We start from the raw sequence: 26,573 nt of genomic DNA, 5'->3' as shown, positions 1-26,573 counted from the left end.
TTTGCTGCCGCTTGTCTGCTGCTCGTCTTTTTTTGACTGTCAAGGAAATAAAAATACATCATTTGAATCTGAAGAACAATTAACACGTTTCTACTATCTGAAGAAACACAATAAGTGATTATCTTATGAATTGATTGTTATGGTAATTAGCTAATAGTAACGAGGAAGTAACGAGTAATGTTAGTAACAATGAACTGATGCAGAAATCGGCCTTTCGCGGGAAAGAATTTGCTCATTTGTTGTTGATCGCTTCACTTTTATTCTGTGGTGGTCAGTTCATCCCGCCATGGAAATAGACATTTTGTCATTTGTAATGGAAACTATTTCCAGTCATTTTTCGATCCTACATTATACATTACTTATATTTTTCCAGCATAATGGGAAAAGAACAATACACCACCACATCATCCGTCATTCCTGGTGAAGGCAGTGCTATGGCGGGCATGTATGGCTGCCTGTGCCACTGGGTTACTGGTGTTTATTCATGATATGGCTGTGGATAGAAGGAGTAGGATGAATAACCCCTGCCGGGCTGCTAGCATCAAGATTCAGAAGAGCCGAAACATCAGCGCTGTAGCCAATCAGTAGCTGTTGATCAGCTGCAGCATTCACATACCAAAGTGTTGACCCAATAAACTGTCAGGGGGCAAAATGCAGGGTACAGAGGTATGTTGCTGGACTGGGAAGTGAGCATAATTTATTTATTTATTTTTTTATTTTTTTTTTCATTTTCCTTGGCTTTATAATAGAGGGTTGTAGTGGATAACTCTTTTAAGGTTATTGATTACAACTCCTACTGAACTCTAAAGGGAAGGAAGAGGAAGAAAAACCCATAAACAAGCAGCAACTAAAGATGGATGCAGGTACCTCTAAGGAGTTAAATATTGTATCTCTAAGCAGTTAAAGGGAATCTGTCAGCAGGTTTTTGCTATGTAGTCTGCGTGCACCATAATGTAGGGGCTGAGAGCCTGATTTCAATGGTGTGACACTTGGCTATGTTTTGCTTTTTTTAATATAATCAGTGTTTTATCAAGAGAATATTACTGCTAGAAAAAAAACTGCCTTGATTCTCCTAGTCCTAGCATGCCCCTACCACTGATTACCAGCTTTCTGTCAATATGTAGTGAATACAGAAAACAGCCAATTAGTGGAGTGGGCGGTGTTATACACAGCTCAACATTCTGAGCTCTGTTATTTCTGCAACTGAGAAAACTGTGATTCTATCGCAACTACTGCACCCAGTAACCTAAGTGACACATCGCAAGAATCAGGATCTCTGTCCCTTCATCAAGCTGCTCTCAGATTACATAGCAAAAACCTGCTGAAAAATTCCCTTTAACTCATTATTTTTGATGTCCATGCCTTCTAGACTTCATTAAGTAATTGACTATAAAGGATTTACATCAATATGTTAAAAAGCTTATATTTCTAATAATGTTAATTTGATCAATTACTTGTGAATGTAAATGTAAATATATGACCTGTGAAATTGTACTTTTATTGTACTATTGTGGGGAGGATAACTTTGGTAGGGGCTAGTCACTATTAAAAAGTGTACCCTGGAGATCACAATGTCAGGGTTCACCAATAGGTAATAATGAGGATATCATATAAACATCAACATATATGGTGGTGAAATCAGGGGTGACCGAAGTGTGACTATTATAGGGCATACTGGTCATCGGCCTTGGATTGTTGGAAAAAAGTCCAACAATAATAATAGTAATTATATACATTTCACATATAGTATCTTTTATTTCTTATATTAGCATTATTCTAATGTTTTATTCTTCAAATTTTAGGAAATCTAGGAGTAAACTTTCCATTCCCTTATTGTAAAAAGACCATTTTTCTAGATAATACATGATAATATTAAACAAAGGGACTGATTTTACTTTTCAGCCTCAATGCAGACACTGTGCCCCCTATAGGTGGTGCCTACTATCTGACCAGCAATTAGTTTTCATTAGAAGACACAGAACTTCCAGGAGTAGCATGCGTTTATTTAGAGAAGTTGCTTGTCACCAACGGGGTGGCGTTAATTAGTATAATTAATACTAACATGGTAAAAGCTCACATACAGTTGAGGGGTGTCATGGCCTTAGTGGATTAGTGAATGACCCAGAAACACTGTTTTACAGATGGTTAATCATTGTGAGGACCCCAAAAGTCCTTCCACCATCTGTTGTAAGTCAGTGTTCTCTAACGGTCTCTACAAACCTTCTGCTTAAACAATCTGCTAAGTGTCCCAGACTTGGGGCTCTCCAACTTCTTCAAGTTTTTGGCCTCTGTCTCGGAGGCTTGTTGCACAGTACTCTTGTGTTTTTCCTTTTTTGAAGATGATTTTCTGATACCTCCATTCTCTTTTTTCTTTTTTTTGTGAGAGGTAGAGAAGGGCACATTGGTTACTTTTCATCCTCTTAGACATATAGAACCTCACACATTTTGATTGATGATGATGATAATAATAATGATGATGATGATGATGATGATGATGAAATTTTGGTCAAAAACACCTTATCCAAAATGTTGGTTCCTTGAAGAATTAAAGCTAGGTGACCTTGGCAGTAATAGTCCTTTGTATTACTTTTGGGCAGTGTTGAAGTCATCATCTATGTTATATGTGATGAGTGGATTGATTTAAATTGTGGTCACCCATCTCGTGTACCCATCTAATATATAAAGCTGAGTGTATGTATGTATGTATGTATGTATGTATGTGTGTATATCCGCTAAAGGAATTTGCACTGTTGTACGTACAATCACAAAATTTTGCACAGACACTCCATTTCACTCAACGTGGGAACATCATAGACTACGTTTTGAGGGGAAATTTTAACCCCGCACTTTACAGTTATTCACCAAAAAACCTTCCTCCATTAAAATCAATGGAGCTGGGAGCCACAGTGCAGGCAGAACTTCAGAAGAATGCACAGCCACGCCCTTAAATGGAATGTTGGCATGTCACAATGCAGCCAGGGAAAGAGACAGCAAGGGAAAGAGACAGACAGCCAGGGAAAGAGACAGACAGGGAAAGAGACAGAATGACAGTGAAAGAGACAGAGACAGGGAAAGAGACAGACAGACAGGGAAAGAGACAGACAGACAGGGAAGGAGACAGACAGACAGGGAAAGAGACAGACAGACAGGGAAAAAACAGAGACAGGGAAAGAGACAGACAGACCGGGAAAGAGACAGACAGACCGGGAAAGAGACAGACAGACAGGGAAAGAGACAGACAGACAGGAAAAGAGATAGACAGACAGACAGATATAGAAAGAAACAGAAACCGAGAAAAAGACAGACAGACCGGGAAAGAGACAAACAGACTGGGAAAGAGACAAACAGACTGGTAAATAGACAGACAGACAAGGAAAGAGACAGACAGGGAAAGAGACAGACAGACAGGGAAAGAGACAGACAGACAGGGAAAGAGACAGACCGTGAAAGAGACAGACAGGGAAAGAGACAGACAGGGAAAGAGACAGACAGGGAAAGAAACAGACAGGGAAAGAGACAGACAGGGAAAGAGACAGACAGGGAAAGAGACAGACAGGGAAAGAGACAGACAGGGAAAGAGACAGACAGGGAAAGAAACAGATAGACCGGGAAAGAGACAGACAGACCGGGAAAGAGACAGACAGACCGGGAAAGAGACAGACAAGGAAACACAAGGAAAGAGACAGACAGACAGGGAAAGAGACAGACAGGGAAAGAGACAGACCGGGAAAGAGACAGACAGACCGGGAAAGAGACAGACAAGGAAACACAAGGAAAGAGGCAGACAGACAGGGAAAGAGACAGACAGGGATAGAGACAGACAGGGAAAGAGACAGACAGCCTGGGAAAAAGACAGACAGGGAAAGAGACAGAGAGACAGGGAAAGAGATAGAGAGACAGACAGGGAGAGAGATAGAGAGATAGACAGGGCAAAAGACAGATAGGGAAAGAGACAGACAAAGAGATAGAGACAGACAGACACAGACAGATAGAGACAGACAGAGGGGGAGACAGACAGAGACTGGGAGAGAAACAGAGCGACAGTTACTATACCGGGTAATGCCGGGTGCTACAGCTAGTTATGAATAAAGGGAAAAAACTAAAACCCTCATCCCACATTCAACATAATGTACAAAATGACCTCCTTCCTCACGATGTTCACTAGAGGTTCTCCATAGCAATTTACTTTCAAGCTCAACTATTCTTGACAGGTACAACACTGGAAGACACCGACAGAAGAGGCCCCTGTGCAGAAACAGTTATCGGCTCTTTGATGTCTGATAGCTCATCATAATGCAGAATTATACCAGCTTTGAAGATGGAAATGGGCCCCATTAGCTTTTGGGTCCCTGTTACTCCAATGATATGTCCACCCCTAAGGGACAGATGTATGTTGGCTGGTCAGGTCCATAAAGCCCCAAATACATTGTAGGAAAGTCTCTATAAAATCTCTTCTTTCGACAGATGATGACTCCCTTTTGTTTTGCAAGAAGATGACCCATGGTAGAAGAGTTGAGTAGCAGATCTCTCTTTTAGGCCGGGGCCACACGGAGATCTACTGCGATGCTCGCATGACACTTGGCTCACGCTGGCAGCACAGCAGGAGCCGAGTGTCATGCAAATGTCACTGCGACTGAGGTGCGATCATGCGATCGGACCTCAGCTGCGGGGAGGAAGGCTACCTCTGAGGAGGGGTGGGCCGACACTGAGGAGGGGTGGGCCGGCTCTGTGGAGGGGCAGGCCGGTGCGGCAGATGGGAGGGATTTATCTCCCTCTCTCCTCCATAGCTGGCTATTGCCATTCTCACCCTGCACTCGCGGTACACCGGTGTACTGCGAGTGCAGTGCAATTTTTCTCTCACCCCATAGACTTGAATAGGTGTGATAGAAACAAGACTAGCATTATAGTCGCAGCATGCTGCGATTGTTTTCTCGGTCCGATTAGGGCTGAGAAAATAATCGCTCATGGTGACACATCGGCTAATATTGGTCCGAGTGGAATGCGATAAAACATCGCATTCCACCCGCTCCGATTTTCATGCGGTGTGTCTTAGACCTTATAGAGAACACAGAAGCGCTCAACTGAGCCAAGCATTGCTGTGTATTGAAGGAACTGAGAGAGATAGCTGTAGACCGAATGATCATTTAGCCAACAGCTACCGTACCTATTGTTTATGGGGGTACCTCGTCAGGGCTGATCGTCTCTGATTACAAAACCCTGTTCAGAAATAGGAGTTGCCATACATCTTAGATAGCTGTTGGCCAAACCCTTGTTTGGCCAATAGCTATTTCCACCACACCCATACACAATCATGGGTGGTTTGGTTCAGGGGCAGACACAAACTGAAGAGGGCCCCTGTGTGAGGAATGTGTCTTGGCCCCCTTCACCTTCATACCACAATGATGTTATCTAAATATAAATTTACAGTATAGTATTCCATATGTAGCGCCCCTGAACCCCTCAGGGCGCTACTACGTACTGCATCCTGACAAAGATGCAGGGCCTACCCCCAGGGACCTGGAAGACCAGTGCCGATACCACCTAAACACATCACATTCCCAGTTTCCTACTCCCCATTAGGGATGACTGACTAGTCAGGGACCCAATGGATGGCCACCCAGAGGCAGAGCCAGTCCAGTCCACTAGAAGGCAGCCTGGTAGTAGGGGACAAACAGATACAGACAGACCCTCAGACAAAGGAGTCTGTTAGTGACAGTTGAAAGGGACGGACAAGTCTCCAAACGGGGTCGTGTATCAGTGACCGAATTGGCAAAGGAGAGTGGTTGCCAGGGAAGTACAGCCAGGTACTTCTGGAACCAGAGCACCGACGGGCACAGGGCCCTAGATCAGGCGACAGCTTCAGGCAACCAGACAAATACCTGCACAGTGAGGGGACCTTCACAGACCTCACTGATCCAAGAATCCGTGGGCACCAGCAGTAAAGATTGAGCCAGGGACCGGAACAGAACACCGACCCTACAGGGTTCGCACTGCTCGCCATACGGACGAGAGATTGCCAACAGACAGTAAGGGACCCACAAACGCTCCAGACTATGGGGTCCCACCAACAAGTGAGAGGGAAAGAGACTACCAGGTCACCACACCAGCACCAGGACAAAAGGGACCAGGGGTCTGAACCAGCCGTCCTCAGGGCCACAGCTCAACTGTGAGTAAACAGAAGTTGCACTGCATCCCCATCGTGTGGTCTCCCTTCTTTCTACGACAGACCCCTCCATTCAGTCCCTGAGGCCCAGCCCTACTTGCGGAGGGCCTATCATCCAGGCTGCCACCACCATAAGCCCCAGAGGTAATAGACTGAGCAGCGGCAGTTCCATCACCATAACCACAACCCGCAAGTGGCGTCACAATACAAACTCTTTGACTTTCCTGTATATGACCCCTTTTAAAAAGTGTCCCCAGGGTCACAGAACCGGGCATCGGCCATTATACAACCGTGACACAGCATCCCATACATATATACGGCCCGGGACTGTGTACCCCATAGCCCTGGGCGACACAGCTTTTTCCTGGCATCACGAACAGAATATGGACTGGACCCGTTAACACGGGTGACGTGTGCCTTATGGACTGTTTTGTGTGCAAACTACCACCATTTTATTTCTGTGAAAAAGCAACTACGCCATCACTCTGGTGAAAGCGCGCAAAAAAGTGACTCCGCCCCCTGGGAGTGTGCAACATGTAAAACCGAAACTAAGTGCAGGAGGTCGGATCGGACCAAGCCAGATCAGACACGGCCGCATCCCCTTCTCTGGAGGAGAAGGACCAAGCTCGACCAGACCAGGCCGTGTCACAAGATGCAGCCCTGGGAGACACGACGACCGATATAGGAGTCGCCAGTGACCAGGCTGGGTGTGCCAGTGACCGGATGGGAATCCGGAAGCGGACTGTTCGGGTTCGGTGAGCCTGATCTTTGAGCCGGCATGGGGCATGGCAAAAGCTGGGCAACAGGCTGTCGTGGATGAGGAGGTCCACGAAGCCTGCAAAGCCACCATCCATCAGCTGGCTCGGAAGCAAAAGGAGCGGACGACCCGGAGAAAGCAGATGGAGGCCTGTAACCTCCAAGAGAAACAGAGCCTGCGCCGAGCCTGCTGGTGGGCCCGCGGGGTCCGGTACCAGGGTACCGTAGACTGGTTTGACCAGAAACGGAGGTGAGGGTTCATCTCTGAGCCTGGATTGCATGCTGGGGTCTTTGTCTCCCACCGCGATGTGCTGGACTGCAGAAAGGACATCCTGACTGTGATCTGCATCCGGGTGATGTGGTCACATATACCCGGCATCATGGAGAGCGGGGCTGGTATGCCTTGGATGTGCAGAAGGTTGCCATACTGCCAACCCCCGCTTCCTCCACTCCTGCGCCATTTTCATGTTCCCCTACACTGTGGTAGCTGAACCAGGCTACCAAGTTGTGTTGTTGTTCAGTTAAAAATGTTTGCATAACCCTGCATAGTGAATATAAAAATGAACCACAGTCACAGGACTGGTTGTGACAAGAACTGAGCTTTTAAATAGTTGCACCAGTTGTGCCAATACCAGAGTACAACCCTGCCACAAGGACACTCTTTAACACCACCAACAGGAGAGGAAAAGGTTGCAGGAAGGGTCTGCGGTAGAGTCGGCCGAGACCCGGTCACCATGGAAACCAGTGACCTTCCTCATAGGGGTTTTGGGGACTAGGACCTTTGGGTGGTGGGTGACAAGGGGAGTACTCAATTTCGCAACGGTTCAAAAAATGCCTCCCCTGTGTTGGAAGAATGTTCATTTTACTATTTTGAAACAAAAGTGTGTGTTAAAGTCTTTTGCAGCCCGAGGACGTGCTGTGTTTAACCAAGGGGGAATGTAGCGCCCCTGAACCCCTTTTACAAAGCGTCCCCAGGGTCACGGAACCGGACATTGGCCATTATACAACCGTGACACAGCATACATATACAACGTACATATACTGCCCGGGACAGTGTCCTCCATAGTTCTCTTGCACAGCCGCACTTCTCTCTGCCCTGCTTAGGACAAAGTAAAATAATGTAGGCAGAGAAGTTCAGCTGTGCAAGAGGGCGTTAGAGATCACTATGTGGATGACATAGGATGTGTCATCCACACAAAGCAAAAAGGAGGACGGGAATTGCAAGAAGATAGGAGGAGCCGGATCAAGACCAGAGACACCTATTGGACCGAATAGCACTGCAGTTGAGTATAATGGCTGAACTTATGCCACTCTTGGACCAAAAATGTAATCAGTTCTTCTTTGTTTGATGGCTTGTGACTATCCATCTTCCTCTTGATTACATTCCAGAGGTTTTCAATGGTGCTCAGGTCTGGAGATTAGGCTGGCCGTGACAGAGTTTTGATATGGTTGTCCTTCATCTACACAATGATTGATCTAGCTGTGTGGCATGGTGAATTGTCCTTTTCAGCTTTGCCCAACACCTGGTTATCTAATGGTTAGACAGAGACCTGGAGAGGCTTACAAGCCACAGTGTCTTGCATCCACTGTAAACATTGGTGGAGGATCGGTGATGATCTGGGGATGCTTCAGCAAGGCTGGAATTGGGCAGATAAAACTTTGTGGAGGACGTATGAATCAAGCCGCATACAAGGTTATCCTGGAAAAACAGTCTCTTCCTTCTGCTCAGGCAATGTTCCCCAACTCTGAGGACTGTTTTTTTCCAGCAGGACAAAGCACCATGCCACACAGCTAGGTCAATCAATATGTGGATTTTGGGCCACCACATCAAAACCCTGTCATAAACAGCCCAATCTCCAGACCTAAACCCATTTGAAAACCTCTGGAATGTACCTACAAAGAAACACACACTGTATACAGTACAGACACAATATTACATGGATAGTATACTGTGCACAATATTTAATTTACTGTATACCATATACACACTTATATACACTATATGAACAGCATTACATACACTATATATACTTACATACACATTGATATACACTATATACAACAGACACATTACTAGATGTACTTACCTATGCTGAAGTCCATCTGCAGGATTAGCGGGCCCTGCCCCATCCCTGGACAGCAGCCATGACCAGTTCAGACGTCACTAGCCAGCAGGAAATAGAGGACACAGCACAGAGCAGGACTGAGAACTCAGCTGTTCCCTGCCACAGGCACTGCTGCTAGTAAAGCTGCCATGTTCGTCCGTCCTCTCCCTTTGTTCTCAGTCTCGGCTGTTTCTAGTGACAATGTAAGTGGAAGGACCCTCACTTCCCCTGCAGATCATAATGGCAGCAGTACAACCCCCTCCCTGGTAGCGTCCATGTAGTAGGGGAGTTTTACCCCACAAGGACTTGTACTATGTTTTACAGATTATTGAATATTATAAGATATATATGTTTGTATCAATGGCTGCCATCCAGTGGCGAGTCATGTTCAGATTAGATAAGGTAGTGGAAGGGAAGGAGTGGCAGATAGCAAATTGAGGAGAAAGCAAATCTTGAGAAGGTACCAGTCAAGAATGTGGTTCAAGTGTTAAAAGGTGTGGTCTTGGTGCTAGGGCCAATTAGGGAACCCTGAGGTAACCTCGAGAGGTCTGGAGCCTACGGCTCACCCTGACAGGCTAGAGAGTCGTCTGGCTAGAGAGCCATTGAGGCCCAGAATCAGACAAAGGCAGACGGAGTCAGGGGGAAGTAGATACAGACCCCAGAGCTTGACGACGAGATCCAAGATAGCGGGAGGGGAACGGGTCGAGGAGCGGTACGCTACACGGGGAGGAAGGATGGAAAGGAAGGCTATGTCTGTCATAACAGTGTGAAGAGTAAAAGTGAACTATTCTCGTTGGTTAAGCGAACACTGGTGTTGCGTGTGTTAATGACTATCCATGATAGTGATTGTCAGCGGGGTGATGGACACCAGCCTTAAGAAACCAGTAAGTATCATGCCCCCACCTGAAGTCACATCTGCTCACAGAGTCTCCTTGGTGAAAGACTGGGGCGCCCGTGCGGCCTGGGGCTGACACCTTCCTTCACATACAGGCTGGTGTCCAGGGAGACAGAGTTCCCCAACCCCAACACAGGCCCTGCACACTGTGTAAAACCTCATTAACACATCAGTATTTTACATCAGTGTTTCATCAGTATGTATGTGTGAAGCCCCACAGGTGTTGTATCGGTGCATACCTTCAGGGACTCCACGTAGCTGGATCTGGTCACAGGTAGGGAATCTTCAGTTTTGATCGTGACGCCACTCTCAGATTTGCGGTCAGAGGGGACCGCCACTGCAGATTAGGAGGCACCTGGGGCTGATGGTGGGTGCAGTCGGGTGTAGTAGCCTCCTGAGAGTGAGGCAAGCCCCAGGGCCCTTTGTAAAGCTGTAGTACCACAAGTCGCAGAATGACCACACACAGGCAGAGTGTCTTTCAGGGTTTTTACTCACTTCAGGTGGCAGGGTGAGTAACCCGGGCGTAGCTGGGATGAACCAGGTGGGAACCAGGTATCCTTCCGGCTGACTGTATGAGGGTGACTACAAACTCGCCTTCCTTAGCCCTTGGTGGTTTGGGGTGACCCCGACTTTGAGTCCCTATGGGGGTCACCCAGGGAAGATGCTCCAAGCCTCTCTCCCCTTCTTGTTTTGCCGTGTGCTTGTTCCCCGGGCCAGGCCACTCCAGCCTCTTGCCTCCTGTGACCTATGGGCCCTACTTGCGGTTACGTGGCTGCGGCTTTTGGTTGTTGTGGTGTGGGCTGTAGGAGCCCCACACCGGCAGGTTTAGCAGGGAAAGGTGAATCTATCCTCGCTTCGGGATCTGCCGCCCGGTTGGGCCTGGTGCTCTCTAGAAGTCTCCTTACTTCCCACTCCGTGCACTCTCTAGCTGAAGCTGGCTTTCAGGCAGCACTTCTAGTTGACCGTTCTCCCCCGTCTGTAGCCACTGCGCGGGCGCTGTTAGACAGCATCAGCCCCACAGGTCTGCTCCTCACTGAGCCCTCTGGAGTTCTCCTTCTAACTGACTCACTGCTCCTCCTCTCCTGTTCTTGCCTACGCCACCTAGCAACCAGACTCTCCACCACACCCCTTGAGAGGAGATGGAGGCTCTACCCCCTCCACTATTCCAGTGAAGGTGAAGGCTTGCCCCCTCCTGGGATCCCCAGGGGTCCTCTCATGGGTACATGTGTGAGACCTGATCACTATGCGCCTGTGTTCCACACCCCGGTCAGCCTTCTGGATTACCTGTATTGTACTGTCCCCAGCATGGGTGCAGTACTCAGTGGTGCCTGACCAGGTCAGGGGCGCCACATTCCCCCTTAGTTATCACCAGCACGTCCTCGGGCTGCAAGACAACATTTTAAAATGCATAAAACATTAAAACATGTAAAACATTTAAAAGCACCAGGTATCAGACATCACCACCCTCCACCCACAAGTCCGTTAACCCACCCAAAACCCTCTCAGGAGGCAGGTCACCGGTCCTGTTGGTAACCAGGTCTGGGCCATCCGTTTCTCCAGACCTTTCCTCCAATCTTCCTCTCCCGTTGGCCGCGACTTCAGCCACTTCTGGCAGGATGTAGAGGCGGCTTTCATGGGCTGGTGGTTTCAGGGTATACCTGGCCTGGTGGATCCGCGCCGTCAGCCTCTTCTGGCAGGATTCAGAGGCGGCCTCCACAGTTGGTGCTGACCAGGTACCCTCTTTGTGGTGGTGAGCCAAGGCCCCATAAACAGGCGTGCTCTCTGGTCGCAGGTGAGCCAAGGCCCTTTTCTACGGACGGGCCCCCCTGGTTGCAGACGAGCCAAGCCCCTAAACAGGCTGGCCCTGGTGGTGGTGCCACTGGTGTAACTATTTACACTGCGAGAGTTTGTGGCTATAGCAAGTTCATAGCCTTAAGTTTATTTCTCACAATAGTTTTTGTGGGCGCATTTCTTAAACGTTGCAAACAAAACTTTCAAAACTTTAACTTCTGTACTTCTTTTCTGTACTTTACTTTACTCCTCTTTTTCACTAGGGCGAGGGCACGTTGGGCACTGGCACCTGTGACTTTCTTGCTCTCCGTCGTCGTCCGTGGTTGTTTCATCTGTAGGATCTTTATCTTTCCTTTCTTGGTCTTCGTCTGTTTCTACATCTGGTTCTTTATCTCTATCTGGTCTTTCTTGTCTTTCTTGTCTTTCTTGTCTTTCTTGTCTTTCTTGTCTTTCTTGTCTTTCTTGTCTTTCTTGTTGCAGGGGATGGCTGTAAGGTTTGTTGGGACATAGCGTTACGCCCAGAGCATACAATCCTCTTTCGCCTTGATGCAGGGTGAACTGAACGGAATCTCCCATCTTTAGATTTCTGCAAGGGTGTCCTCTTGGCAGATGAGCGTTCACATCTCTGCGGTTTACAAATATCCCTTCTTTTATTCCTGGTGCTACAATGAAGCCATAACCACTTTTCAAGTTGAAATCTTCCACTACGCCATAACACAGGGGTCCTCTAGCCTGGGCTTTGGACTCTCTCAACAAACGCTTCTCCTTTAGGTCTCTGGCGGTGACTGCTCTCTGTTCAGGAGACTGTGGTGCTGGAGCAAACTGTGTTCTTCTGCGCCGTGTCTTGCGGGCTGGATCCATGCCTGTGGGCTCCCAGGTGAAGCTCTTAGGCAGCTCTTCTTCTGCAGAGGGGGTCAGGTCCTCCTCGTCCCAGCGGGCGTATGGCAGCATTTCCGGCTCTGAATACACAACTGCTACTGGTGACACTGGAGTCGGAGTCAACCCTTCTGCTTCCTGGCCTCCTCTCCCCCTTAGTTCTTCCTGGCACTCCGGCTGTGGCAGTGCTGGGGATGGATGCTCTTCAGCCGGCCCAGGCGAGAGACTCTCTGGTGTAGCTGCTGCTGGAGTTAGCAGGAGACTCTTCGGGGTATGCGGAGGGGGTATGTATTGGCTCACCAGCCATTGTGGAAATTTGGCCTCCAGGTCAGCCTTCATCTGCCAATATGCAGGGTCTTCACCCACCGTGGGCTGCCTATCAGGAGCCTCTGTGGACCGGGGAGCGGTGTCTGCTCTGGCCTTACAGGCCGGGGTAAATGCTGAGGTAGCCTTTCCTTGGCGGGCCGCGCCTGGCATGGCGGCGGCCTGGTCTTGGCGGGCCGCGCCCTGGATGGCGGCGGCCTGGTCTTGGCGGGCCGCGCCCTGGATGGCGGCGGCCTGGTCTTGGCGGGCCGCGCCTGGCATGGCGGCGGCCTGGATCAGTGTCGCTGTTGCAGGGGGCTCTGTGCAGGCTGGGCTGGACGTCGCTGCAGCAGTCTGGGCTTGGCGGGCCGCGCCCTGTATGGCGGCGGCCTGGTCTTGGCGGGCCGCGCCCAGGATGGCGGCGGCCTGGTCCTGGCGGGCCGGGCAGGGCATCGCTGCAGGGACTGGGTCTTGGTGGGCCGAGCAGGGCATCGCTGCAGCCGCTGGGGCTTGGAGGGCCGCACCTGGCGTGGCTGCGGCCTGCTTCAGCGTCGCCGCACCGGACGCCTCTTCAGGGACCGCGGACGTGGCAGCAGGGGTCGGGGCACTTGCGCGGGCCGGGGCATCATTCGACTCACCCGTTGTTGGTAGCACTGGGGTCTGCGTCGTCGCCGTCCCGCCTGACACCCGGCGCGCAGCTCTCCCTTCATAGGCCCGAACCGCCGCGGTCAGCTCCTGCAGTTCCATCCGTTCCTCCCGAATCTGCTCCACGACCCGGGTCTCCAGCCGGTTGCAAAACTGGGCCAGCTCTCGGTACCACCAGGCAGCGGAGCCTGGTTCTGGGTTCCTGCGGTCAGACGCCATTTCTTCTGCGCCGTCTTCTGCACGGTCTCCCAGCAGTGGACTCTTCGCTGCCTCCTGTAACAAGCTGTCCAGTTTCTGCTCTGCCTCTTTCAGTAGCTCCTCTCCCAGCAGCAGGCTTGTGGCTTCCTTTCCTTCCCGCCGTCTCTCGACGCTTCCACTCTCATAGCTGGCAAGGTCAGAACTCTGCAGGGGATCTCTGGGTAGCCACACCTCTTCGTGGGCGGTAACTTCTTCCAGCGCGGGCTGCTGTTGTTTTTCAGCGCGCTTTTCATGGTGGCAATATGGCGGCGCTTCCAATTTTTCAAGCGGACCGCCCAGGCACATGGTCACCTGTCTGGACAGGTCTAGTCCTTATCCTGTTCGTGACGCCAGATGTGAAGCCCCACAGGTGTTGTATCGGTGCATACCTTCAGGGACTCCACGTAGCTGGATCTGGTCACAGGTAGGGAATCTTCAGTTTTGATCGTGACGCCACTCTCAGATTTGCGGTCAGAGGGGACCGCCACTGCAGATTAGGAGGCACCTGGGGCTGATGGTGGGTGCAGTCGGGTGTAGTAGCCTCCTGAGAGTGAGGCAAGCCCCAGGGCCCTTTGTAAAGCTGTAGTACCACAAGTCGCAGAATGACCACACACAGGCAGAGTGTCTTTCAGGGTTTTTACTCACTTCAGGTGGCAGGGTGAGTAACCCGGGCGTAGCTGGGATGAACCAGGTGGGAACCAGGTATCCTTCCGGCTGACTGTATGAGGGTGACTACAAACTCGCCTTCCTTAGCCCTTGGTGGTTTGGGGTGACCCCGACTTTGAGTCCCTATGGGGGTCACCCAGGGAAGATGCTCCAAGCCTCTCTCCCCTTCTTGTTTTGCCGTGTGCTTGTTCCCCGGGCCAGGCCACTCCAGCCTCTTGCCTCCTGTGACCTATGGGCCCTACTTGCGGTTACGTGGCTGCGGCTTTTGGTTGTTGTGGTGTGGGCTGTAGGAGCCCCACACCGGCAGGTTTAGCAGGGAAAGGTGAATCTATCCTCGCTTCGGGATCTGCCGCCCGGTTGGGCCTGGTGCTCTCTAGAAGTCTCCTTACTTCCCACTCCGTGCACTCTCTAGCTGAAGCTGGCTTTCAGGCAGCACTTCTAGTTGACCGTTCTCCCCCGTCTGTAGCCACTGCGCGGGCGCTGTTAGACAGCATCAGCCCCACAGGTCTGCTCCTCACTGAGCCCTCTGGAGTTCTCCTTCTAACTGACTCACTGCTCCTCCTCTCCTGTTCTTGCCTACGCCACCTAGCAACCAGACTCTCCACCACACCCCTTGAGAGGAGATGGAGGCTCTACCCCCTCCACTATTCCAGTGAAGGTGAAGGCTTGCCCCCTCCTGGGATCCCCAGGGGTCCTCTCATGGGTACATGTGTGAGACCTGATCACTATGCGCCTGTGTTCCACACCCCGGTCAGCCTTCTGGATTACCTGTATTGTACTGTCCCCAGCATGGGTGCAGTACTCAGTGGTGCCTGACCAGGTCAGGGGCGCCACATATGTGCCAAAATCAGGAGTTTCTTCAAAACACAGAATAGGTGTCGATCTTTCAATTATAGTTTTTCTCTGTGAGCTCCACTCCTGGCTTTTGCATACAAACACTGATTAAATACTCATGCAAAAATACTGAGGTGTGAATGAGGCCTAAGTGTTACTGCTCCTTCCTGGCAGTGCCGCACATCTCCTGCAGAAACCCTATCAGCTACAGCTTCAACAGTAATATGAGCAGCACGGTCCATCACAGCATCATTTGTAGAGTGTGGCAGAGCGGACCTCTTATATCTGCAAATGATGCCGGAGCGGCCTCAGCTTCTGTGGCACCCCTGGGCTTCAGGCACCACAGGGTATTACACCACTTTTCAGGGGTAATATCTATCCCGGGTCAGGAGGGGGTTAACTGCCGGTGCCTTCAAAAAACACTCACAAACAACAGTAAGGTGCTTACTCACAGGGGGTTGGACTAGGACAGACAGGATAGTTAGCCATCACGAAGCATGGGACTTTCCCAGTCGCTAGGACAACCACTGGGGGCAGGCACCACATGCGGTAGAAGTAAGCGCAACCATCACACTTAGAGCAGAACCTTTCCAGGCACAGCTTGGGACAACATTTAGCACTGACAACAGGATTTAGAGTTTCTCTCTCTTCGTGGATTGGAGCAGGAGGCTCGGCCCGGGTGTCGGATAGCAACCAAGGGACTCTTCGCTAAAAGTCTTTCACGGGCACCGGCGGTGACCGCTGACAATCCGGGATCGGCTGGAGCCCACCATGTCAGAGATCGGTACTCTGGAGCAGCGCCTGAACTACTTGTGAGTAAAAGACCTGGAACCGCAGCCCCTGTCTCTGCCTCTCCTTTATCAGCGCCGTCGCCCAGCGCTGCGGCGCCAACAGGGATTACCACCACCCCTGTCCGTCCTCCATCATCCTCCCCAGGGTAATCCCACTCCACCTGTGGGGAGCGACACCATCCTGGCTGCGACCCTCACCATGAGCCCCGGAGAGCAGCACCCGCAGCGGCGGCCCATCCCAGGCTGCGTACCACAGGTGGCGTCACGATCATAAAAGACTTTCATAACCTCCAACTACCACCTCCATCCTCCTGCCTCCCGTCCACCCTCCACTCTCCTTTCTGTACGCCTTGGGGCAAAGGAACTGGGCCAGGTCACCCCATGATGGCGCAGAGGATCTGCACCCCTGGCCTGGCAATGAGTAGGTTAAAACACCTGCTCTGTGGGGCGCTACACTTCTTCTCTCTTAGTTTACCCACTGATGGACTGAGCTTTCGACATTTGTCTGGGCCCCTCATCCTTCGGGGCCCAAATGCAGCTGCACCCATGATATGTCCGCCCCTGCATGGTTTGACAGTACATGCAGGAGTTCTGCATAGGAGAGTTTAGTAAGTCGCTTGCAAACACTACTAGTGACAGCTTAGGACCTCCTGGACTTCAGGACTCTGTTGCCTGTACACCTTAGGATGGTTGGTAGGCCGCACCAAAAGCAGTGAGTTTTTCATATTCAAGGCTTTAAAAACAACATTTTCCAATTTTATTTAATTTGTGAATACAATTGTTTGCTATTTGGAATCTGACACAGACCGTTTCATGACTGTCTTTGAAGAATTTGTCCCCCATTCAACAAACAGTTTCTGCCAGAATTCTGTTGCACAAGTCGTAGTTGTGTAAGCATTTTCCAGGAGTTGACATTTTTACAGCCGTCCAGGCCAGGGCCACCAGCAATTTGAAAATTGAGAGTTTACCTGGGAGCAAGCGAGGCAGAAAGCCATGGAACCCATAGGGTGTAGGGGCGACATGACAGCCCGGAGGGTAGGGAGTTGATGGGGTTAAACAGTGTTGGTTAGTTTAGGAATGAGGAAAAGAAGGTGATTGGTTAGGGGGTGGAGTGTGGTGGTAGGAAAGGAGGGAGCTTCATGGTGTATATAATAGGAGGTGGGAGTCAATTACCTCCTCTTGCACTTCCTGGACGACAGCTTGGATGGGCTGGGGAACCTCCATCATGACATCCAGCCTGATGGATCCGGACATCGCAGATCTGCAGCTTGGACGGGCTGGGGAACCTCCATCATGATGTCCTGAGGAATCCTCGGATCTGGTCAGCATGGCGGTGCAGGGCGCCCAGGCAGTGCAGTCCCACACCCAGGCTGCCTGGGTGTCTCCTCGGCACCTTCCCCTCCCCCCACCCCCCTCTTTGCTGTAGTGCTGGCAGTTTCAGGACTCGCCGGGGTCTTTTGGGGAAGGTGGGGGTGAGGAGGACAATGTGAGAGCCCCCACTCCTGTGGGGACCCTCCACAGCTGGGCGGGCGGCGGTAGCTTGCTGCGCCCGCTCTGGCTGTCGGGAGGAATCTCCTGCAGGGCCGCGACGGCCGGAAAGGGGGCGTGTCCAGCCCGGGGGCCTACTTCCGGTGTGAGGCCTCGGGCTGGATTTTGGAGCGATGCGGCCGCTCCCGGCCGGGAGCGCGCCCAGCGGCGGTGGATGGACAACACACCCCCCCCTCCCTCCGCGGGGGGGCCGGAGGATGGCTGCCTGCAGGGTCACCTCACCTGTGTGGCTGGATTATCGGGACCGGAGGACTAGGCGCAGCAGGCGGTGGCGAGGAGGAGACAGGAGGCGCCTGCAGGGTCACCTCACCGGTGTGGCTGGATTATCGGGACCGGAGGACTGGGCGCAGTAGGCGGCGGCGAGGAGGAGACAGGAGGCGCCTGCAGGGTCACCTCACCTGTGTGGCTGGATCATCGGGACCGGAGGACTGGGCGCAGCAGGTGGCGACGAGGAGGAGACATGAGGCCTGCTGTCTATCCTGGAGCAGTATAAAAAAAGCAACAATAAGAGGATAATGTCCTCCAAAAATCAACTTGTGTGCAGTTTTATCATCTAGCAGTCACCTCCCCTCCATTCCATGAAGGTGTGTGTGTGATCTGCTTCTCCTGCACCTGTGGTGCCTCCACTTAGTGGGGGTTTAGCTGTATCCTGCTAGAGCATCAGTTTTTGGCCAGGGCGATGTACACACTGCAGCCCAACTTGCTGTGAGTAATACTATCCTGGAGCAGGCATTGGGACAAGGGTGCAGCTCTTATCAGTAGCGGCTTCCCCCAGGAGGGGAGTGCCCAGCATTGTGGAGGCGACAATTGGCCCAAACAGGGCATGTGGACACGGTGCTCCTGGCGTCAGGGGGCGAACCCGGCGGGCATTCGGTGGCTGCAGCTTGAGGGACTGTCCCGGGATCAGCGACGGACGACTGGCGAAAAGGACGGTGACGGCTGATCTGAGGGCGTCCTCTGGAGGCAGCCTGGCGCGGTAATCAATTTAAGTTTCAGCCTTTTTGTAGTGGTGGGGGGACAGTCGCTATAGTGGAGTAGTGTCTGGAGATATGGGTAGCAGCTGGGGGGGTTTGGAGCATGTGGTTAGTTCATAGGTCGGTTGGTGCCGTGGTCCCTGGGGGGTGTGGGTTCATGTTCTGGAGGCCAGGGGCAGAGTTACGGACGGGGTGGTCTCATGGCAGCGGGGCCGTGAGGGTGCAGGTGGCGTCAGGTCGGGTGGTTACAGTTTCAGGTTGGGGATGGTGAGGTTTGGCGTTTGCCGCAGTTTAGGTCTTGTGAGACTTGGTTAAGGGTGCTGAGGATTGCGGCACATGTGAGCGGGTGAGACGGCGCAGTTATTGAAGGTTTGCTGGGGTGTTTCATTATTAATCTTCTGATGCATGGTGGTTCTTATTGGATGAATTATGGTGGGTAAGGTAAAGGGGCGAGGGGTCCCACGGTACGGTGTGTGCGGGGAGTTTTCAGGGTTTTTTTGTGAGTGATGTGTAGGTGCGGGGCCCCGGTATAGCGTGAGGGTTGCTGTGGATAAGGGAATAAAGGAGAGCGGAAATGTAGGAGAAGGTGAGGTGTTGGTTGCTGTAATGGGTTTGTAGGTTTGCAACCGCATCAATGGTAACATGGGGCTAATTTGTGGCTAGTCAGCATGTTATCCCATTGTGGAAGTTGGTGCTGGGAGGAATGTTGAGTCCAGCGTGACTGAATTGGTGTTAATGTAGGTGCTGGGCAGCTTTGGGCTGCTGTGGGTGAACTCGGTTAATCAGCAATGGTGGGCTGCGGACGGAATAATGGAGTTCTTCGGACAGCCATGATAACGGGTGGGGACTATGCGAGTTATGGTTTGGACTAGAGGATTGGGTACTTGTGGTGCATAGAGTGTAAGTCGGATAGCTTAGGGCCATCTGGTATTATTGGGTGTTTTGCATGGGTGGACTCCTGGCATCTGTGGGCTGGTGGAGTCTATTTTATATTCATATACAATTTTAAAAACAAACAAAAAGGGAATGCTTGGCCTAGTGGTAGGTATGGGCATCTGGGTAAGGGTTTGCTTAGGGAGTCGTGGTGCTCCGGTCTCACGGCACGAAGGTATTTGGTTTGAAGGTGCAGTTGTGTGTTACGGGAAAATAGTGGTACGCCCCTCGGTGGTCGGCTTTGAGCGGATACTATGGTGTGGCCAAGGTTTTAATTTATCTTGGGGTGTAATATGAGAGCTCAAAGGGGGTTGTGTGTCACAAGGTTTTTCCTTGAGATCGAAAGGCCCGGACATGGTGTTTGCCCATAGTTGCATATGGAGTCAATCGGGCCAGTGGTGTGGCTGCAATTTTCCAGTGGGCATTGTAGTACAGGGAGCTTGTCGTGGTCCGGTTTGCGGAGGCAAGCGGACTGTGCATTATGGTTGGAGGTGTTGTTGGGGACCTTGGGATCGAAGGTAATGCTTCAATATCTTCGCCTCAGTAAGGGGTACAGGGCGATGGTTGCGGTTGTTTTGTTTTTTGAGGCCGTGTTAATTTTGGGGTGGGGCATGGTTCCGTTAGGCCGTGTGGGCCTCGTGGAAATTAAGTGGGCCTGATTTCGGATGAAGAAGGTCCATTAGTGTGATAGTTGAAAATGTGGGAAGATTTTGGGATTTTCTGGGGAAGACAGCTCGAGCCTCTGTTGTTGTCAGAGGGTGTGATGGCGGAATAAATCTGTCAGGGGAGACCGGTAGTGATATTTCGCTCTGGGGAAGCTGCAAGGTCAGCTGTAGGGGAGATTTCATGGCTATGAATTGCAGTCGTTTTTCAGCGGGGTTTCCCTTTAGCGGTTTCCTGGGAGAACTAGGTTTGGGGTGGGAAGTGACCCAGTAGCATAAGCAGTGTGAGTGTCATCCTGTTGTTGTATCTCAACCCCAGTGGTGGTTGAATTCAGCTGGAGACAGGAGGAGGAGCAAGCAGGGTGACTGTACAGTGGTTCTTTGGTCGGTACTAGGGAGGATGATGGTACAGTCGGTACTGCATTTAATTCGTTATAATAAGGCCAGCGGGGCATGGTGTGGATTCCGGTATAATTTGGGAGCTTGTGGCATGGTGTGCCGGTGGGCCTGAGTGGCTGTCAGAGGGACCCGGTGGCTCCTGCCACCAAGGATCAGGGGAGTGCGGTGCAGTAAGGTGGACTGGGTACGCTGGCTGGTGCATATATTGGATGCTCAGAGTTTAAGTGATGGATGAAAAAGTTTTAATGGTCGGTTTGGCTTGCAAGTTGGGGGAGCAAGCGTTGGGTGTGTGTGGGTCCAGGCCACGCAAGGTGTCACGTGGCCTGTTCTGTGGCGGGGGTAGGTCTGGTCCAGAGGCGGTTTAACGGATAATGTTATTTGATTGAAAATGGTGAAATGGTGGAAGGGGATGAGGGTAAAGCCAACCTGCTGAATGACTTTTTTTCTACCTTTTTTATACAAGAAAATGCCATGGCAGATGACATGACCAGTGATACCATAAATTCACCCTTGAATATTACCTGCTTAACCCAGCAGGAAGTACGCCGCCGCCTCGAAATCACTAAGGTTGACAAATCTCCGGGCCCGGATGGCATACACCCCAGAGTACTACAGGAATTGAGTTCTGTGATAGATAGACCATTATTTTTAATCTTCTCAGATTCCTTAATAACAGGGTCGGTACCGCAGGACTGGCGCATAGCAAATGTGGTGCCAATATTCAAAAAGGGGACAAAAACTGAGCCGGGAAATTATAGGCCGGTAAGTTTAACCTCTACGGTTGGTAAAATCCTTGAAGGTTTCTTGAGAGATGCTATACTGGAGTATCTCAAGAAAAATAACCTTATGACAGAGTATCAACATGGGTTTATGAGGGATCGATCCTGTCAAACTAATTTGATCGGCTTCTATGAAGAGGTAAGTTCAAGTCTGCACCAGGGAAATGCAGTGGATGTTGTGTATATGGACTTTTCAAAAGCTTTTGATACGGTGCCACACAAAAGGTTGGTACATAAAATGAGAATAATGGGGATAGGGGAAAATATGTGTAACTGGGTTAAAAACTGGCTCAGTGATAGGAAACAAAGGGTGGTTATTAATGGTACGTACTCGGACTGGGTCTCAGTTCATAGTGGGGTACCACAGGGGTCAGTATTGGGCCCGCTTCTTTTCAACATATTTATTAATGACCTTGTTGGGGGCATGCGGAGTAGAATTTCAATATTTGCAGATGATACTAAACTCTGCAGGGTAATCAATACAGAGTATGATTATTTTATATTACAGGGAGATTATGTAAATTGGAGGATTGGGCTGAGAAGTGGCAATTGAAGTTTAATGTAGATAAATGTAAGGTCATGCACTTGGGTAGAGGAAATAACATTTATGATTATGTACTTAATTGTAGAACACTGGGTAAAAAAGACACAGAAAAAGACTTGGGTGTATGGGTGGATGGTAAACTTCACTTTAGTGGACAGTGTCAGGCAACTGCTGCCAGGGCTAATAAAATAATGGGATGTATTAAAAGAGGTATAAGTGTTCATGAAAAAAATATAGTTCTACCTCTGTACAAGTCACTAGTGCAACCGCACTTAGAATACTGTGTACAATTCTGGTCACCGATATATAAGAAGGACATAGCTGAACTGGAGAGGGTGCAGAGAAGAGCGACCAAGATTATTAGAGGAATGGGTGGGCTGCAATACCAAGACAGGTTATTAAACTTGGGGTTATTTAGTTTGGAAAAACGAAGGCTTAGGGGGGATCTAATCACAATGTATAAATATATGAGGGGACAGTACAGAGACCTTTCCAAAGATCTTTTTACACCTAGGCCTGCGACTGGAACATGGGGGCATCCGCTACGTCTTGAGGAAAGAAGGTTTAATCATAATCACAGACGAGGATTCTTTACTGTACGAGCAGTGAGACTGTGGAACTCTCTGCCGCATGATGTTGTAATGAGTGATTCACTACTAACATTTAAGCAGAGCCTGGATGCCTTTCTTGAAAAATTTAATATTACCAGTTATGTATATTAGATTTTATGACAGGGTATTGATCCAGGGAACTAGTCTGATTGCCGGATGTGGAGTCAGGAAGGAAATTTTTTCCCCATTGGAACTTGTTTGCCACATTGGGGTTTTTTTGCCTTCCTCTGGATCAACATGTTAGGCTACGGGTTGAACTAGATGGATTTAGAGTCTCCCTTCAACCTTAAAAACTATGATATGATACTATGATATTGGAGAGTCACTTGTAGGATATAGTGGCTCTGGTTACAAGGATCTTGCAGGCATTGGTCCTGCAAGGTGGGGGGTATTGATCCGTAGGTGATTCATACCTCATCTCCGGCCCGGTGTGTGTTGCGGCCAGGGATCATGTTTTGGTGGTGGAAGGTGGTTTCTGGACCGGGCCTACCCAGGGTTACGTATTGTATTACGTACTGTATTATTATTATTATTATGGTATTACCTATTGTTAAATGTTGGGGACGCCCGTTGGACGGCGCCCCCTTGTGTTAGTGTGTAAACAATAGGCAATAAAGGGCTGCTGTGGCCATTTTTTACCAAGTCGCAAGCAGTGTCCGTGATATTATTGATACCGGGTAAGGGTAATTGGGAATAATAAAGGAATCAACGACCAGAAAATCCCTCCTGGAAATGTCAAGAAAGCCATGGAACCCATAGGGTGTAGGGGTGACATGACAGCCCGGAGGGTAGGGAGTTGATGGGGTTAAACAATGTTGGTTCGTTTAGGAATGAGGAAAAGAAGGTGATTGGTTAGGGGGTGGAGTGTGGTGGTAGGAAAGGAGGGAGCTTCATGGTGTATATAACAGGAGGTGGGAGTCAATTACCTCCTCTTGCACTTCCTGGATGACAGCTTTCCACCCACCCTCCCTTCTATTGTGTATTGTTATTATTGGTGTGTTTATATGCATGAATAATTATTCAATTTTAAGAGCCGTTACAAAAAAAAAAAAAAATGAGAACAGAAAGGATTGGAGAAAGTGTCGTGTATAAAATAATAATAAAAAAAAAATAATAATATTTCTTTGTGGATTGTGACGTATATTATCATTTGGGATTCTTGTAAGTGGGTGAATAAGATGGGGGTAATGTGGGAATATATGTATATGTGTATGGTCAGCATAAGTAATGGGGATTATGTCCTTTGTCACAGCAGCAGGGGTAGGTCTGGTCCAGAGGAGCTCTAAGGGCGGCTTTGCACACTACGACATCACAGGTGCGATGTCGGTGGGGTCAAATTGAAAGTGACGCACATCCGGCATCGCATGCGATATCGTAGTGTGTAAATCCTTGATGATACGATTAACGTACGCAAAATCGTCGTAATCGTATCATCGTTGCAGCGTCGGCGTAATTCATAATTACGCTGACGCGACGGTCCGATGTCGTTCCTCGTTCCTGCGTCAGCACACATCGCTGTGTGTGAAGCCGCAGGAGCGAGGAACATCTCCTACCGGCGTCACTGCGGCTTCCGTAGGATATGCGGAAGGAAGGAGCTGGGCAGGATGTTTACATCCTGCTCATCTCCGCTCCTATTGGCCGCCTGCCGTGTGACGTCGCTGTGACGCCGCACGACCCGCCCCCTTAGGAAGGAGGTGGGTCGCCGGCCAGAGCGGCGGTCGCAGGGCAGGTAAGTGCGTGTGAAGCTGGCGTAGCGATAGTTTTCGCTACGCCAGCTATCACACGATATCGTACCTGCGACGGGGGCGGGCACTATCGTGTGCGACATCGCAGCATCGGCCTGCGATGTCGCAACGTGCAAAGCCCGCTTAATTGTTACTGGTGTTTGGATGGAGAGCCACTGGGGAAGGTACAGTGGCTCCGGTTACTGGTGACCTGCAGGTACAAGGTTGTCTGCAGGGAGGAGGTATTGCTCCGTTGGTGATAAATGCCTTATATATGGGTCAGGGTTGTTGCCAAGGATTATATATTAAGGAGTTGATGGTTGCCAGGGAGTCACAGGTGGCTACAGTGCCCCAGGTGATAGGTAATTGAAAGTACAGGAGTTTTTGGTTTGGGTAAGGCTATTACTCCTTTGGTGACTTTTACCTCATTTAAATATGGGACCATTGTTATGGTCAGTGATCCATTTTGGTGAAATGGTAATCGCAGGAGGAGTCATTGGTTGGGGTCATGGTTCTGGATCCAAGTGCAGTGCAAGCACGTGGTTCTGCAAGGCATAGGGGTTTTGATCCGTAGGTGATTAATACCTCTTATCTCTGGGCTGGTTGCAGCCGGGGATGTTGTTGGATTAAAGTCGCTTTAAGGGCTTTAAGGTTTTTGAGGTCACAGTTACTGTTATGCACATGGGGGATTGATCTGTAGGTGATTGATGCCTCATATCTCTGGGCTGGAGGTTGCAGCCGGGGATAATATTGAGTTGGAGGTAAAGAGGAATGTAAGGTTTTGAGACACGGTTGATACTTGATGCTTCTTGGGGGGGGGGGTTAATCCGTAGGTGATTAATGCCCCCATCTCTGGGTCGGTGTGTTGCGGCCAGGGATCGTGTTTCTGACGGTTGTGTGATTGAAGGGTCACTTGTAGGATATAGTGGCTTTGGTTACAGGGATCTTGCAGGCATGGGGTCCTGCAAGGTTGGGGTATTGATCCATAGGTGATTAATCCCTCGTATCTCTGGGTCGGTGTGTTGCGGCCAGGGATCGTGTTTTCTGAACGTTTGTGTGATTGAAGAGACACTTGCGGAATACAGTGGCTTTGGTTACAGGGATCTTGCAGGCATGGGGTCCTGCAAGGTTGGGGTATTGATCCGTAGGTGATTAATGCCTCGTATCTCTGGGTCAGTGTGTTGCGGCCAGGGATTGTGTTCTGGTGGTGGAGTATGGCTTCTGGACCGGACTTATGGCGGGGGTAGGTCTGGTCCAGAGGCGGTTTAACGGATAATGTTATTTGATTGGAAAGTCACTTGTAGGATATAGTGGCTCCGGTTACAAGGATCTTGCAGGCATGGGTCCTGCAAGGTGGGGGGTATTGATCCGTAGGTGATTCATACCTCATCTCCGGCCCGGTGTGTGTTGCGGCCAGGGATCATGTTTTGGTGGTGGAAGGTGGTTTCTGGACCGGGCCTACCCAGGGTTACGTATTGTATTACGTACTGTATTATTATTATTATGGTATTATCTATTGTTAAATGTTGGGGACGCCCGTTGGACGGCGCCCCCTTGTGTTAGTGTGTAAACAATAGGCAATAAAGGGCTGCTGTGGCCATTTTTTACCAAGTCGCAAGCAGTGTCCGTGATATTATTGATACCGGGTAAGGGTAATTGGGAATAATAAAGGAATCAGCGACCAGAAAATCCCTCCTGGAAATGTCATGAGCATTGCAATTTACACCACAAGCTTGTCCTACATTATCACAGAGGTATACTCCACGCCCAGAATGGAGTACGGTACTATTTCTTATACAAAACTCTTTATGAACTTGAAACATTTTATTCCAGCAGACCCTTCATTAACAATGTCATACAAAATTCCAGTTTTGAGGATTTGGGGTCTAAATCTCAAAAGTAGGCTACAAAATCCTTTGGGGATGATTTATTAACGTGTTTACAGCAGTTTTCCTGACATAAAACACATAGAAAAGTTGCTAAATTTTTAGATTTTGTGACATGCCATTTTCACCCCAATTTTCGTCCAAAGTGGGAAGAGCTTGGCAGGATAGGGTGTGCCCTCCAGCCAAATAATCATAAGTTATGCCCCTTTAGTGGAGTTAAGCAGGCTTTATACGCTACAATATCTAACGAAGTGTCGGGAGGGTCTCGTTGTAAGTGACGCACATCCGGCATCGTTAGTGGTGTTGTAGCGTATCACAGCTACGTGTGATTGCGATTGAGCGTAAAACCGTTCATCGCATACACGTCGTTCATTTGCTAAAAATTGCACGTCGGGTTGTTCAATGTTCCCAAGGCAGCACACATCGCAGTGTGTGACACCCCGGGAACAAT

General features: G+C 49.9%; 1 protein-coding gene across 6 annotated transcripts in view; it reads right to left on the bottom strand.

Moving 5' to 3' along the window:
- Positions 1–26,573, bottom strand: part of BCAS1 (brain enriched myelin associated protein 1) — a 194,543-nt gene that overhangs the window by 44,105 nt on the left and 123,865 nt on the right. For all 6 annotated transcript variants that reach the window (XM_075350581.1, XM_075350582.1, XM_075350586.1 and 3 more), the window contains exons 7-8: positions 2,221–2,370; positions 1–36 (exon numbers count right to left, since the gene is read on the bottom strand). In XM_075350581.1, the coding sequence (XP_075206696.1) occupies positions 1–36; positions 2,221–2,370 (186 nt within the window). The remainder of the gene's footprint in view (positions 37–2,220; positions 2,371–26,573) is intronic.

Source organism: Anomaloglossus baeobatrachus, chromosome 5, assembly GCF_048569485.1.
Source record: "Anomaloglossus baeobatrachus isolate aAnoBae1 chromosome 5, aAnoBae1.hap1, whole genome shotgun sequence".
In the NCBI taxonomy this organism is placed as follows: Eukaryota; Metazoa; Chordata; class Amphibia; order Anura; family Aromobatidae; genus Anomaloglossus; species Anomaloglossus baeobatrachus.
Note: the sequence above shows the minus strand (reverse complement) of the source record. Positions and strands in the feature narration are given on the sequence as shown.